This window comes from Lactuca serriola, chromosome 5 (assembly GCF_051521515.1).
Source record: "Lactuca serriola cultivar US96UC23 chromosome 5, Lser_US96UC23_V15, whole genome shotgun sequence".
NCBI classification, from domain to species: domain Eukaryota; kingdom Viridiplantae; phylum Streptophyta; class Magnoliopsida; order Asterales; family Asteraceae; genus Lactuca; species Lactuca serriola.
Window position 1 is genome coordinate 258,741,111 of NC_136412.1, and position 17,152 is coordinate 258,758,262.

The window sequence follows — 17,152 nt, forward strand, 5'->3', positions numbered from 1 at the left end:
TCAAAAAATATAATTTAATATTATATTTAAGTTAATAAATTAAATATAATTATATTAATAATTTAATTTTTTAATATAAATATGATAGTAAAATGACTTGTAAATAAATTAAATATAATTATATTAATAATTTACTTCCAAACCCCTGTATGACAAAAACCCTATTCTTTAACCCAATTTGTTACAGCTAATTGAAGACTATGGGTTCTGATAATTTCATTAATCATGACTCATAATTCCTTTCAAAACCACTGATATGAACTCGTCGTCTAAACATCTGGTCGGGCTTGGGTCAGTCCTTGATAAACTAATTCGAAGCTCGAGCCTTCATGACCATATCCCCACCGTTTATCTTCTTCACACCCGCCAAGAATTCCCAGCACAAAGACCCAAGGAGATGCAACTGAGCACCACCAGTCGGGAGCTATCACCGTTCATCTTTCCTCTCTCTTCTATTCCCTCCCCTGGTAAAAGCTACACGACACCCATGCGCACAGCCTTATCCCTTCTCCGCTCTCTCTCTACCTCCCTCCCTCACCACCACCGCCGTTATCTCCTCATCCAACGCACTTTCCCCCTCTTTAAACCCCATGTTGTAAACCCACCTCGAATTTCACTATTTTGTACTCGTTCCGCGGAACAGTCATCTGTCAGTAATTTCGTCGAGCAATTGGCGGGCGAAGACGAAAACTTGGATTTTGATAAAGATAACGAAGTTTTTAACTTCGATGCCTCTTTCGTGTCGAATGTTGATTCCAAGAATAAACATTTATCTCCGTCTCTTGATGTGAAAGAGTTGGATGAGCTGCCTGAACAGTGGAGGAGGTCTAAGTTGGCGTGGTTGTGTAAGGAGCTCCCCGCGCATAAGCCTGCTACGCTTATTAGAATACTGAATGCTCAGCGGAAGTGGGTTAATCAAGAAGATATGACTTATGTAGCTGTCCATTGTATGCGGATTCGTGAAAATGAGACTGGGTTTAGGGTAAGAGTTCATCTTTTTTTGTTCTTTTCAGTTTTCAGTTCACGTTTTCCTTTATTTACACTGCAGGTATAGTTCTTGATTGTGCAAGATTTTGTGCTTGTTTTCTACTCGCTCTTATAGATAATTAACTTCCAGTTATTGAACTATTTTGCTTTATGTGTGACGCCATTTTGTTGGATCATTTTAGGTCTACAAATGGATGATGCAACAGCACTGGTTTCGTTTTGATTTCTCTCTTGCTACGAAGCTAGCAGATTACATGGGCAAGGAGCGAAAATACTTGAAATGTAGAGAGATATTCGATGATATAATCAATCACGGACTAATCCCTACAGAATACACCTTCCATATTCTCATAATCTCCTACCTTAGTTCATCAAATCGTGGTTGTTTAGATGAAGCATTTGCAATCTACAATCGAATGATTCAATTAGGAGGTTATAGTCCCCGCCTCAGCCTGCACAATTCTCTTTTCAAAGCACTTCTAACTCAGCCTGAGGACTCTTCAAAACACTATCTTCATCAAGCAGAATTCATATTTCATCAAATGGTAACATCTGGATTCAAGATTCATAAAGATATCTACAGTGGGCTTATTTGGCTTCATAGCCATCAAGATAAGATAGATAAAGAAAGAATCACATCACTAAGAGCCGAGATGGAGTTATCTGGATTTGATGAGACCAAAGAAGTGCTTATCTCTATTTTGAGAGCTTGTTCAAAAGAAGGGGATATAAATGAAGCCGAAAAGACATGGGAAAAGCTTCTTAATATCACTCCCACAATTCCCTCTCAAGCTTTTGTGTATAAAATGGAAGTCTATTCAAGAATTGGAGAACATATGAAATCATTCGAGGTATTTAGAGGCATGCAAGAACAATTAGGTTCAGCCAGCATTGCAGGATTTCATAAAATCATAGAAATTTTGTGTAAATCAAACTCTCATGAGCTTGCAGAATCTGTCATGAAAGAATTCATCGAAAGTGGTAAAAAGACATTAATGCCCCCGTTTCTTGATTTAATGAACATGTATTTAACATTACGCATGCACGATAGGTTGGAGTATACTTTCCTTCAGTCCCTTGAGAAATGTCCTCCTAATCGTACCCTTTACAATATATATCTCAAATCACTTGTAGATTCTATGAATTTACAAAAAGCAGAAAAGACACTACGCGAAATGCAAAGTCATGAGGCTGTGGGTGTTGACACTGAATCTTGCAACACCATTTTAAGAGGGTATTTAGATGGTAAAGAGTATGCAAAAGCAGAAAAGATTTATACTTTAATGAAGGAGAAAAAGTTTCACATTGAACCCGATTTGATTGAGAATCTTGAACATGTTTTGAGTTCGAATGAAGAAGCTGTTAAGAACCCTGTAATCTTGAAGCTTAGTAAAGAACAACGAGAAGCTTTGGTGGGATTACTATTGGGTGGTGTACAGATTGAATCAGATGAAAAAGGAAAGAATCATACACTTGTTTTCAAGTTCAATGAGGACTCTGGTGTACATAAGGTGTTAAAGAGACATATTTCCTATGAGTACCATGAGTGGTTGGATTCATCTAATGAACAATTTACCACTATACCCCACTCTTATTTTGGGTTTTATGCAGACCAGTTTTGGCCACAGGGGCAACCTGCAATTCCTAAATTAATCCATAGGTGGTTATCACCTCGGGTTCTTGCATATTGGTACATGTATGGGGGTTACAAGACATCATCTGGAGATATTTTATTAAAGGTCAAAGGAAGTGAAGATGGAGTTGACCGAATTGTTAAAACCTTACAGAAAAAGTCTTTGACTTGTAAGGTCAAACGCAAGGGGAGAGTGTTTTGGATAGGTTTACTTGGAAGCAATTCAGAATGGTTTTGGAAATTGGTGGATCCATATATTGTTAGGGATTTGAAAGATGTTTTAAAACCAGGGAACATAGCATCAGATCTAAAGGAAGAAGCCCAAAATGTTGAGTTTGATAGAAGTGATTCTGATTATAGTGAAGATGACATCTTGTAGGATTTGTAAAATGTAAACTAACATTGTGTGGCTTAAAAAGAGGCGAGAATAGCTTCATGAAAAGGCAAGTATACTCAATGAAGTTTCTTGACACTAAGGTATGTTTTTATGCATGAAATTATTTCATTCTTTTACTTAAAGTTTTGAACTTTATTGTATGTCATTATTTTGATGCAGGTTGAAAGTGGTAGTGGTGCTAATGCTGCACATTTGAGTCAAGGCACATGCTTTTTTATTGGATTTAGTTGAGGGTATGTATATCTTTTAACACTTCACTAACATCCTAAATTTATGTGACCTCACTTATATGAGGATTGTTTTGTGCATATTTAATCATTACAATTGGAATTTTCTTTCACTATTTATCATGCTTAAAGCCCATTACTTGTTAGGAATAACTGGCACCGAGTTGTAATTGAGGTTCTGCTTTATTTGTTGCTTCAGGTTGTGATAAAGATTATTTATTATTATATATAGTTTAAAAAATATTTTCTAATTATCTACTTTTGACTCTTGAATATTACAATGTTTAACTTCCAAATATAAATCAAATGAATAAGGTTATATCTTTCTCACATGACAGAAAGTTATATCTTACTTAGTTCCTTTACAAAAATTTAATAGTAGCGTGTCATTTTAACTACACAAACACCCTTGCAGTTTGATTGAGACGATGATTCCAAACATTTAAATCGGAACAAAAGTCTTGAAAGAGAGAGGATGAAAGTCATTTGGTAAATACGTTGGCATATTGAGACAAAGATGTCACATGCAACACTCGAATTTGACCAATCGTAATTTTGTCCCAAACAAAGTCAATGTTGATCTCAGTATGTTTGATTAAAATCTTTCAACCAGGTTGGAAGACATGTAGACCTCACTACCATTGTCATAATATGTGTTGGGCTGGTGATGAAGCTCATGAAAGAAGATTTTGAAGCTCCGTTTTAGAATCGTGAGGTGTGGCTCATGAAGATCATTCACATAAAGATAGATTTGCTAAACCAAGTATTGATGTTTGGGTCTCCTAGAGTGCATCGGTGCACCACCGATTAGACTCCGATAGAGAATTAGGTCCATGAGCGGTGTGCTGGAGGCATCACAATAATCTTGGCCAACATGTCAACTAGGGTATGATCAAGTTTGCAGTTGAGCATATTAAACCTCTCAAGGATCTTAGAGTCATACTTATATTGACTTAAGAATATACCATGTTGATCACGGGTAAAAGTGATACCAAGGAAGAAATTAAGACCTCTAAGATTAGTCATAGAGAACTATGTAACACCCGGCAAATTAATACAAAATACAACCAACAAGATTAATTTTTCAACCCACAAAACAAGTAGGTGTACATTTATATTAACATGCTAGAATACAAGTAGTTACCAAAATGATCGTATACCCAAAACTATGCAAATATCCTAGTTGGGCATTACCAACACCTAACATTTCTTTTATCTCCGGGCTACCTCTTTACCTTTACCAACTCTACTCTTATAGGCTCTATTTGATCTTTGAAAGGCACAATGAGTAATAGTTTAGCTTTGCAAGCTTAGTGAATAATAAAAACAACAAAAACAACAAAATGGTGGTAAAAAAACTAACAAAAATCCGAGCAAAAATCTAACCTTCAACAAAGCTAGACAAAAGAAAAGGAGCATGACTGCCATAAAAACAACAAAACTATGGTCAAAAAATAACATGAGGAAGCAAATAGACAAGAAATGTGAGAAGATAAGAAATAAAACATGGTTCTCAAATAGGGATGACAAAAAAGCCCGAACCCGACGGGGAAACCCGAAACCCGATCATTTCGGGTCGGGCAACAGGTCGTTATCGGGTTCGGGACAGGGATTGAGTTATTATCATCCTGATATTATATATATATATATATATATATATATATATATATATATATATATATATATATATATATTATTATTATTATTATTATTATTATTATTAAAAGAGAACTTTTAATTCACCAATGAAGCAATCAGAGCCCTTGATTGTGTTTTAATCCTAAGTTTTCCACCCTTAGATCAAATTGTTGACATCATCGTCTACAAATAAAATTCAAATACAATTACATTTAATTATAAAATCTATAATATTTATAGAATCTTTAAATCCAATAATTATTTTATCAATTGAAACATATCGTTCTATTTATATACATGATATCAGTTTCTCTAATTAATATTGTTCCTAATTTAACTCCCTTATTTTTAGTTTTTGATTTCCAAATTCAAACATGTTTACATTTTATTTTTTATTATTATTATTATTTTTAAAACTCATTAAACAAGCATATTAATAATTAAGTTATTAACCTATAAAATCTAATGTAATCCCACTAAATAAACAAATTATTTACGAGTCAAAATTAAAGTCAATATTATTCATAATTTATCTCTCAGTATATCTCACATAAAATGAATCAATTTGAGATAATTGTTTGAATTTTAAAACTAATTAAATAAGAAAGTCAATTAATTTGAAGTTTTGAATTAATATAGTTGATATCTTTTTTTTTTGTCCAGATGAATAGCCGAAAATCTCCAAGATGATATCTTAGGATCCCAAAAATTTTAGAAGATAATGATTTACTTATTAAAAAACACCATATATATATATATATATATATATATATATATATATATATATATATATATATATATATATATATATACGATTACACTGAAGTTGTTATTCTTATGATTTTGGATTGAGTCATATGATTTACTGTGTTCTTCTTGAGCAATCTTCTTCACCAATTCTTTTTTCCAAGCTCTTACTTTACTCTATTCTCCTTATTCTTCTTCAATTTCTTGCATTTACTATGTTCTTATTATTTGTTATTATTGTGTTCTTGTTGAGAGGTCATGAAAAAAATTAATCAATCTACTTTAAACATATTAATTTCATTCATTTAGTTACAGAAACAAAATTATACCCTTTATATCGATTTTTTAATGTGTTGACCTATGTTTGTCAAGGAAAAACCATAAAAGTCGATTTAATGCATGATGACAAAGCTAGTGGCACGAATCAAAAACAGGATAAAGAAGTTTTTTATTATTACACTTCAACTTGCATGAACAAAGATGTATCTGTTGTTCCAAGGTTTTCAATAAATCTTTTATACATATTATTATAATCTTCGATAAAAAATTTCTAATTTTATATTATTGAATTTGTTTATATCAATGGTTATAGTTTCAAAATCACCATTATAGTACAAGACTTTACCGACGTGGTGTCACTTACGTTATTTGATTGTGACACAAAGAAACTTCTGGAAAAAAACACACAAGAGTTGCTTCAAAAGTTTAATGAGGTTATCGATATTAACTTCACTTACAAAAAACTAATTTTTACTTTTTGTTTGTCTATTTTTATAACCGTTAATTTTTTCATTTTTAGGAGGGTAATATGAAGATTTATCTGTCTTCTTTGAAATTACTTTTGGATAAAAAGTATAAGGTCCATTAGAATGGTGCGAGCCTAATTTGGAAAATTAGGCTATTGATGGTTTTATGGACATTATAATGTTGGACTTTTGTTTTGGGTTTGGGCCTTAGTTTTGGGATCATATTGGGCCAGGGGTAAAAGGGTCATTTTACCCCATGGATGGATTAAGGATTATGGTATGGGACCCAATTTCTAAGTGGGCATATTGATTGGTAGTGACAGCTCGGGAAGCTGGCAGGGCAACAACTAAAGAATTCATGCGGGAAGCTTCTGCAGTGCGAGGTGAGTCTTCTCACCATACCAATGGGTCTAAGGCACCAAGGCCGGCCCATTTTATGTTATGTGGTATACTAGTTGTAGTAGAGATATGTGGTATGGTAGTTAGCTTTATGCTAAGTGGTATGCTAGTGCTTATATGATATGTGTTATGCTAGTTGTCTTTGTGATACTTGCATGGAAGACCCCGGGGGGAGCTTGTGGCATTGGATGTAAGACCATGTGGGGTAACCTATGGCAGTCCTAGGTAAAGACCATGTGGGGTAGCCCATGGCAGTCTTAGGTAAAGACCATGTGGGGTAGCCCATGGCAGTCCTAGGTAAAGACTATGTGGGGTAGCCCATGACATTGGATGTAAGTCCATGTGGGGTAGCCCATGGCTTTCTTAGGTTTTATGTATGCATGGCTTATGTGGTACATGTAGCTTTTATAGCTAACAGGATATATGTTATGTGGATTGTGTGTATGGTATGCTTTGGGAAACTCACTAAGCTTCGTGCTTACAGGTTTTCTTTATTGTTTCAGGTATCATCGTTTTGGAAAGGAAGGGCTCGAACTGATCACAGTGCACACACCTACGATTTCCGTCATGAATGATTTTGGGATGGACTTTGATAAATGTTTTACTTAATGATGATTTGAAATGTTTTAAATAAATGGTATCAATGTTTTAGCTATATTAAAAATGAAATTTTTACCCTTGATTTTTGGGTCACTACACAATCTCCAATTGAAGAAAGGAGAAAATCTTTGCTGATCATGTGGATGTTCCTATAACCTAACCATGACTCGAACCATGGTTCCAACACTCGGATGTTCCTATTAGCTACCCATGAATCGAACAATGATTCCAACCCATACACTAATGGTGTTGGCCATACTGTTGTTAAAAACAAAAGATGAATCCCACAAGGTTTAACGACTGATACCCTGGCTCAAGTCTTACTTGACCCTCGTTTTCCTACAAAAGGGCTAGAAAACCATGAAGAATGAACCATCGTGCTTAAAAAATCAACATGGGTAAAAAATAACATTTCTCCTTTCCTTATTTGGAGATTAAAAGATGATCTTAGAGTTGTGAGCAGATGGTTTTGGAAAATCGATGGAGTTAACGATGCTTATGAGTGAGCTTTTTGTTGTTGGGTTAGACGATGACGAGAAAACACACAATGAGCCTAGAAAGAGCGCAATAAAGAAGATGGGGAATGGTACATATTAACTTAGATCATATAATATGTTGGATTAGGTGTCTAAGCCCATAACTATAACTGGTATAAACTTGAATTGGTGGTAGCGTAGTCCTTTTGGGTTGCCCTCAAACCTAGCAATTGAATATGATAACTTTTAGAGAGAGAGAGAGAGAGATAATGATTTATTAATTTATTATATGGTTAATAAAATTAATTAGAAATCAAAATAAATAATTTGTTAATATATTATGAGAATAATATATTAATTGGAAATAATATTATCTAATTAATAATTAACCAAAAATTAATTGGATTAATTTTGGGATTAATTGAATTAATTAAAAATAGGAGGACTAAATGTGACAATGTTCAATAGTTGAGCATTGAGGAATTCTAGAACCTCCTATAAAGAGGGGGAACGAAATATAGAATGTTTCTAGGGTTTCCTTGGGCTCTAAGGGTGCCGTGGATGCCTTACAGAGGAAGTTAAGAGATTAATGTTATCTTGAAGATACATGCTTTATCCAATATCTTCCTAACACCTATATAAACCCCTCTTCGGGTTTAATTTCGTCCATGCCTTATTCCTTAGAGGAAATTCCAATTTTTTGCTTCTATTCTCCTCTTTCTTCTTAAGTCCCTTGGTTGCTAGGGTTTGAGTGTGAACCATTAGAGGCACGACACTTGTGACACTTGCTACCAAAGGTTTTCAAGTAAGGATTCAAGATTGTTTATAATAACAATCTTAAATGTATGTTTCTCCAATCCTATTTGTATATTTTGATTATATGCTAGTGTTCTAGGGTTTCTATTTTGTTGTTCAAAGTTGTATGTTCAATTTGAGAAAACATAGATCTAGTATTGGGGTTGCATGCACACATATGATTTTATATGTTTTGCATAATACCCATCATAATATACATTAGTTTAAAGGTAATCTTCAGAAAAGTCTCAATATTTTGGTTATTAGAAAAAAAATAATGAAAAAGCCCCAAAATTTGGATCAATTAACGAAAAAAACGAGATAGTGGCTAAATCAGTGAAACCGGCCACGAAGGGTTATTCCGAAGTTTTAGCCGATAATCTGTCTTTTCTTTGTAAACAAAATTTAATTTGGGATTAAACCGTAAACTGACAAAAAATATTATGACTTTATTAGATATTTCCCTTTTTAATTAGTTTTATTATTGATGTATTTATTTATTTATTTCTTTTTATATTTATTTAATGGGACGCACTATTCTACACAAACCCCACCTAAAACCGGTAACCACCGCTATCTCCGACAACAACCACCACCTCCGTAACAACCACACATCCTTATGTAACCTTGCTATTTCCTTGTTGATTATCAAGAACAATCCCACAATCAAACATTATTTTACCTTATGTTCATAAAAGAAAAACAAGAACAATGAAGATAGAATGCATCATCGATCTCAATTTGGGAGCAAACTGATTGACTACAAATCAAACAAGTAAAATTAAGCTTGAATGTTGATTGTAATCAAAGAATATAAAGATGAGACAAACTGATTGACTGCAAAATTGTGTTGGGCTTTATATCGTCAGAATTTCTTTTGAGATCTGGGATGGGGTTTGAGAACGTAAGGTCAAGAACAGTGTTGGGTTTTCTATTCATCGGAACGGTAGGCAAAACAGTTATTAGGTTTCCAGTGAGAGAAGAATGAGGCATCGTCGATCTCAACTTGGGAGGATAGTTGATCTAGATTCGGAAGAAGAGGAAAAAATGTGTGAGATTGAAAAATCGAGAGGAAAGGAAAAAGGGGAAAGATGAAAGTTCAATCAGAAACTTGGTTTTTAGTTGCAGGTCTTGTTGGAAACCTCCATTATTACAACTATCATCTTCATCTCTTGTAAGAGATTCAGTTCAGTTGAAAACAACCCAGGCATTCCATATGAGAAGAAGATCAATGAAGAAGATGATATTTGAAACCCCATATGAGAAGCAAATCGACAATTCTATCCAAGTTCTACTTCCCCAAAACGCCAACCCTTACTCATCTCTCACCCCTCACTCAGCTGCCTGAAAGTCCATTATCGGCTTAAGTACGTCCATAATCAAATGAATTACTATAAAAGAAATGATAAGAGCCAGAGGAAGTGATATATCTAAGAAGAAGGACAACCAAAAGAAACATCTCATAACTCAACTCCGATCAATGGTCGAGTTCTTAAGCTTCCGTCCACACAGATTCCAGAGAGCTTGATGAATCTATCTAGACCTATAATAGGTGTTTCAAAGAGCCGGTGAATCTCTTAAGAGTGGAAGACAACCATATATAAATGAATTATTGTAAAATAAAGGATGAGAGCCAGGGGAAGTGATAGATATACGAAGAAGGCCAACCACAAGAAACATCTCACTCGACTTCGATCAATGATTGAGTTCTTAAGCTTCTAACCACATGGATTCCGGCGAGCTTGATGAATCTATCTAGACCTATAATAGGTTTTTCAAAGAGTTGGTGAAGCTCTTAAGAATGGAAGACAACCATAGCTTCCATATGTCTCTCTCTTTCTCTCTCTCTCTCTCTCTCTCTCTCTCTCCCTCTCTTACTAAGAAGGTGAGGGTATTATGGGTGTGGCATTCCGAGAAGTGTCGTAGATAAGAACTATTCTTTGCACTAGTAAAATTAGAAAGGTGAAGGAGAAATAAATTTATGGATTGAAGAGGTGGTGTAATCCGTAATTGGTGAATGGTGAGGGTAGGCCCATTCAACTACTCTTTGAGCTCACTAGAGAAACCAAATGAGGTGAGGAGGCTATTTGGTTGGAAAATACATAAGGGACCAGGTGGTGCGGTAATATGGTTATACATGTGCATTGGATGGTTGTACGTCCTTAGTAATTGTATAATAATAAAAATATAAATGAATGATAAAGATTTTCAAAAATCTTAAAAATAAAATGTAAGGGTAAACTAGTCATTTTATATATGTTAGGGACCAACGACGTAACAAAAGCAAACCATAGGAATCGTCCAAGTTAAAAAATGTTAGAGACCAATCATGCAAATTACCCAAATTCACAGAGACCATTCATGTAATTTACTCAAGTTTTAGTAATGATACATTTGTGAAAATATATCAAGATATAAGACCTCATTTAGGTACAATTGTAGGAACTTTAAATCTTTTTTTTTTCTTACACGACCCAACCTAGACCCGTAACTAGTATTCGTGTGCACATATCCTGTCATTTGGCTCCATCGTTCTATCATCCAACTCTTCACCTTTGTGTGCATAGATCCTGACATTTGGATCGATCAATGTTGAGACTGGATTGCACTACAATATGCCAAATTCCTAAAGTATATTTTTCGACGTTGGTATATTTTCTCTTATTTCATGAATTTCTATTATGTCATCCCTAATAATGATCAAGTCATCCATATAGACCAACACAATTGCCAATTTTCTTTCTCTTTATTTGATGAAAAAACTTGAGTTACTTTGCGTCATTGAATCACTGCTTCAAGTAAGAAATTTAACAATCTTACCATACCGAAATCTTGGTGTCTACTTTAATCCATTAAAAATATTTTCTCAGATTGCTCACATAAATAGGACTAACTACATCCTCATAAACCTTTTGGTTGATTTAATTATGTAGACCCTCGATCCAACTCTCCATTCAAAAAAGCGTTTTCATATCCCTCTGCCACAATTTCTAGTCTTCACTTTCCGCAAGGGCTAGCACGACCCATACAATAATGAACTATGATATTGGACTAGACATTTCATCATAGTATAATATATATCATTGTGAGAGCCCTCGAGCATTAGGCAATCCTTGTGTCTCTCGATTAATGCATCCGGACGACACTTTATTTTGTATGAATCATTAACAATAAATGGGTTTGATATATCTTGGTTTTGCCGGTTCCCACGTATGACTATGCTCAAATGTTGTAACCTTTTCTTTCATCACTTTATTCCAAATTGAGTTTTGTGGTGCTTCTTCACACATCTTCGTCTCTTTTACACTATTATGATATGATTACATTAGCATACTTAGAATCTGGATTCAAGATTATTTCCGTTTACCTATGTTATGGAGGAAGTGATTCAGTTTCACCTACTTTGCTTGATAGTTTCACCCACTTTGCTTGATTGAGTAACTACTTGCTCACCAGCATTAGTGTCATTTGGATCTTCAGGTGCATCAACACTCGATCAAATACGTGCAATTTTCTCCCTATCTTTTGTTGCAGAATTTCTTTTATGTTGTTCGAGTCTACTAAATACTTTATCCTCCAAGGAACACCATGAAGATGCATACATGGTCATTGTGTTTTCAATCTAAACGATCGACAATAATGTTTTGTTGGCTGTAAGTATCACACAACTTCCTTAGCCCTTTTCTACTCCTTAGCCTCGTAGTTTCTTCTGATCGTCACTCATGCATTTCAAATCAATATCTGGCCATTCTCATTATCAATACACTTCCCATCATTTCCATGAATGGTACCTTGTTTTCTTATGACATAGAGTGCGTCAAAATGCCATTCATCCTCCATCTCTTGTTTTGGAAGTTATCCTGTAGCTTTCAACAAACTTTTTCTTCAACCAACAATCTTTGGACATGTGTGACGCTTCTATCCATAATTGTAGCAATTGCCTACGGACCTCATCCTAGATAACTCTTGTTGTATTACTTGTATAACACATTACAAGTCATGTACTATGTAAACAAAATGATAAAAAAATATATTTATTCATAGAGATTTGATCTTGTATTTAGAAGCACTAAGTTCAAAAATTCTGCTAAATATGAGTTAGACCATATGCATGTGGGGTACTTTTTTCTCTCGCCCTTATACATCTATCAGACTATCACCATCTTATCTATTTGTTATATTATATGAGTTTTCGTAATGTATTACTTTTATATGTTGCATATGCAACAGGATAAGACATAGTTCTTATAAACACACGATGCAAATAAAATACAAAATTTTAAAACACAACATTATCCAAAAACATAAACAAAAATCAAAACACGAGATGATCCAAAAAGAAAGAAAAAAAATTGCATTTTTGTTGGTTACCAATAAAGGTTTCTTGAATGTGTGCAGAGTTGCAGGGTTAGAGAATATCCCCACTTAACCTAGTTTCATTCAGACCCCTCGTTCTAATCATCCCTTGCTTCGTCTGCATGCCAAACCCTTGCCCAAAATCAAACACCCACTGTTCCATTTCCATTTTCCAAACCAATCCAATCCAATATGTTGACGGATTCCGAACTCCTGGAACGTTTGCACCATGTTCTACGAACATCCGACCTCGATACCGCCACTCCCGCCACCGTCCGCCGCAAAATGGAACAAGATTTGGGTATTGATTTATCCGACAGAAAACCCTACATTAGACAACAAATTGATTTGTATCTTGAGTCTCACTATACGAATGATAACGCGGAGGCAGACGCTGAGGAATCGGGGAATGCGAAGGTGGAAGAGAGCGTTAATGGTGGAAGTGCCTCCAAGGAAGGAGATGATGACCAACAAGAGGAAGAAAGTGATGCCGAATCGACGAAGATAGACAGGTAAGCGTCTTTATGTGTTATTGTTTAATTTATAGGGTTGGTGTAGCTGCATTTATTTCATTTGAAATTGAACCTGATTAGTTTCCCTGATATAAAATGTGAAATTGTTGATCAATATTCCCAAGCTTTTGTGAGTAACATATAATTGGTCTTGTTTGTCGAATGCTGGTTCGTGTCTAGGTTTAATTGTAAATGTTGTTTTGAATTTTTCTCATTAAGAGGGAAAGATGGTGTTCTGATGAAGTTATAGTTGTCAAACAAAGAGAAACCAGTGAAGCAACTAGCTTTGAATCTTGTTCTTGAAAGCATGAATGTGATTCGATTATCTTGAAATAGTGTTAGAGATTACCAAAAAGGAATTGTCCAAGTCTCCAAGATAATTCATAAATGAACTCTCTTAAGTCTTAATGATAGGCAGACTTTCACCAAAGATAATATGGATCAACAAATCATGGAAAAAGGTCATTTGAGCATATTAGGATATATCTTGTTAATCAAAGGCTATCATACTACTTACCTTTTGTGCAATCTTGATCAACTGTTTTCTATTCAGAGTAGCTTGATTGATTAATCTCCACATCTTTCTTTTTAATAAATCATAATCTACTTTAATTGTCTTATCAAGTAAGCACAAGAAAAAGGGAGGCGGTTTTAGCAAACCATGTGCACTTTCTCCTCAACTTCAAAAGTTTACTGGAGAGTCGGAAATGGCTAGAACTGAGGTATATCATCACTCACATTATGCTTTCAAGTTTTTCTGTAAAATCAACAATTTTAACTGAGGTTCTCTTTGTTTGATGCTTCAGGTTGTGAAGAAGATATGGGCTTACATTAAAGAGAAAGATTTACAGAATCCAGCAAACAAACGAAAAATCTTATGTGATGAAATGCTACACGAATTATTCCGTGTGAAATCCATTGATATGTTTAAAATGAATAAAGCACTTAGCAAACATATATGGCCAATAGAAGAAGAACAGGGTATCAACTATTAAGTATTAACTATTATCCTATGTTTATATTATATAAAGATAAAGATGAATCAAGTCATGTGATTTATACTACTTTGTCAGATAATTAGTTACATGTTTTTATTCAGAAACTCCAGTTTCAGTCAAGCCTTTAGCGAAGAAGAAACAAAATAAACGAGTGAAAGAAGGTATTAATAACAGATTAACAGATGTTGTATACTTGTAGCTGGTTATTTTTATAGATAAAATACTAACTTTTTTATATTTGTTCTTTTTTAGATGAAGCAGAGCAAAAGGAAAAGAAGCAAAAAACAAAGAGTTCTGGATTTGTTATTCCACTTCCAATGTCAGAAGCACTGGTGCAATTCTTTGGTACAGGTGAAATTGAACTATCTCGTTCTGAAGTTGTGAAGAGAATTTGGGAATATATCAAAAGGAATGATCTTCAGGTGTGAATTTAGTACTTACTCTTTTTATCTGAGTTTATTTGAAAGGGTAAAATGCAAGAAATAGCAATGTACTTCCATTGATTTGTTTATTCTAGCATTTTACTTTCTTTTCTTTGTATTACAAAATTGTACGTTGAAAAATCTATCCATTATAGCAATGTCATCCAACTACAAAAGCAATTATCACTGATATTATAATTGAATAGATTTTTCAAAGTATAATATCCTAATAAGAAAAAGGTTTTAGGTTGAAATTTGCCTTACAACTTTTAACCATGATCATTTAGCTTTCAAAATTTATCTTCATCACATGTTTCACGAGTTACCTCTCTTTAGCCAATTTTTTTTGTAACAAGAACTTTTTTTACAACTTCGTTTTTACAAATTTTTACGCTTTTTTGTGAGCTTTTTACAATGCCGTAAAAAAAAGATGTAAAATATTTGTAAAAACAAAGGTTGTTTTCAATTTTTTTTCCAACCACGTAGAATTATTTTTTCTAACTTCCTTTTACAAAATTTGTAAAAACTATTTACAAATTTTTTACAAAAATCTTTCGAAGTTGTAAAAATGTTTACGAAGATGTAGTTGTAACAAGTTTTAAAAAAAAATGTCAAGAAATGTTTTTACATGTATTTGTAAAAAAAATTCTACAAAGTTGCCATTTTTTTTTTTTTTTTGTAGAAATGTTGTAAAGAAGTTATACAAATTTACCCCCAAAGAAAAAGTTGAGACCAAATTTGTAGCAAAAATTAAAACTTGGGCAAATTTGTAAAGCAAAATTGGCCAAAGAGGGGTAAGGAGTACAAGTTTGAAAGTTAAAATGATCATATGCGTGTCCAAAAAAAAGTTTAGTAACTAAATCTAGATGAGTACATGGTGAATATTTTCAACCTAAACCCTAGAAAAAAAAATTGAATGCACATTGCTATAATTAGTTATATTTTTAAAGTACAATGTCTTAATAAGAAAAAGTCCAAAAGTAGAAGGTTGTAAATTGTAATAGCTAATAAGAAGAAAATAAAGTTGGATGTTAATAACTTTATAATAAACAAATAAATGAAAGTACATTGCTATTTCCACAGGATCCATCCGACAAACGAAGGATTTTATGTGATGACAAGTTAAAGGAACTATTTAAACTCGACACCTTCATTGGCTTCACAGTCACAAAGCTTCTGTCACCTCATTTCATCAAACAACAAAAATAAGCCTTAGCCAATAGCCACCTCAAATCAACAGGATGGATGCTTTCTTTCTTCTTGTTAAGATTTTGTACTATTTTTGTTCACAAAAATCATGTGTATATATATATGTTTTGATGTATCATAGAATGTTAACCCACATTTTGTTTAACATCATTCATAAATCTCTCTCATACACCAACAAACACACACTTGCGCCTAGTGGTTTAAAGAACCGAAAGCAGTCTTCTGCTTTTCTTGAGTTGTTCCTCTTTTGGCAACCTTTTTTTCTTGGAATCCCTACTTCTAGTTCAAGAATGGTCAAATCTTGACCAGGTACAACGTCTAATGCATGACGTACAAGTCACTACTACATGCATGATCTTGAGAAAAAAAAAGTTACCCTTTTGCTGGCTGTCCTTCATGATTTGTGTAAGCATGTAAAAAGAAGAATCCATGCTTCAATCATTTTTCCTGTTGCACAATAATTTTCTTTCTGTTTCTGGATATTATCTTTCTTTTTTATCATGTACTTATTTTTTACAATTTGTTTGTTTTTTTAATCCAATATCTTTGTTGGTACCAACAAGTGTAAAGCTATGTACGTAATCATCTTTTAAGCTTTGGTCATGATCGGAGTGCAAATTACAGAAATACCCTTTTTGTGGTAAATATGTTGGGTGAGTAAGGGTAATATGGGTAAAAAGGACGGTTGATGATTGGGAATGAGTTTTTAGGGGACAGTGCGTGTTGTAGGGGATATAAAAGTTGGGAAATGGACGGGTGGCTTTTGTTTGGAAAGGGGAATCTTTAGGGTGGGACCCACCAGTTACAACCGAAGCCACACCGTTCGTAAATCGTAATCGTATGTGGCGAACCGATTCCTCCGGCCGACACTTTCGAGAATCTATCTTTCTTGTACAGTTCCACTTGTTTCTACCTAATTTTTTTTGCTTCTTTGTTAATCAACTAAATTACATAAATGGTCCTTGTGTTTTATAGAAAAAACCACAAATTCAGCCCTAACCTTTTTTTTT

General features: G+C 34.0%; 2 protein-coding genes across 5 annotated transcripts; both read left to right on the forward strand.

Annotated features, from left to right (window-relative positions):
- Nucleotides 1–241: 241 nt before the first annotated feature.
- On the forward strand, nt 242–7,420 carry OTP51 (endonuclease). Of its 4 annotated transcripts, none has more exons than XM_079002241.1 (4): nt 242–982; nt 1,170–3,097; nt 3,177–3,250; nt 7,278–7,420. In XM_079002241.1, the coding sequence occupies exons 1-2, from the start codon at nt 257–259 to the stop codon at nt 2,997–2,999; spliced, it is 2,556 nt and encodes an 851-aa protein (XP_078858367.1). In that variant the 5' UTR covers nt 242–256; the 3' UTR covers nt 3,000–3,097; nt 3,177–3,250; nt 7,278–7,420. The 4 variants fall into 4 exon arrangements, with proteins under 4 accessions (XP_078858367.1, XP_078858366.1, XP_078858368.1 ...); XM_079002240.1 differs by lacking the exon at nt 7,278–7,420 and adding an exon at nt 3,858–4,336; XM_079002242.1 differs by lacking the exon at nt 7,278–7,420 and adding an exon at nt 3,660–3,812.
- A 5,625-nt stretch (nt 7,421–13,045) lies between these two features.
- Nucleotides 13,046–16,309, forward strand: LOC145054109 (upstream activation factor subunit UAF30-like). The gene is made up of 6 exons (XM_079002243.1): nt 13,046–13,513; nt 14,139–14,235; nt 14,320–14,494; nt 14,613–14,672; nt 14,764–14,933; nt 16,017–16,309. The coding sequence occupies exons 1-6, from the start codon at nt 13,194–13,196 to the stop codon at nt 16,140–16,142; spliced, it is 948 nt and encodes a 315-aa protein (XP_078858369.1). The 5' UTR covers nt 13,046–13,193; the 3' UTR covers nt 16,143–16,309.
- Nucleotides 16,310–17,152: the final 843 nt, after the last annotated feature.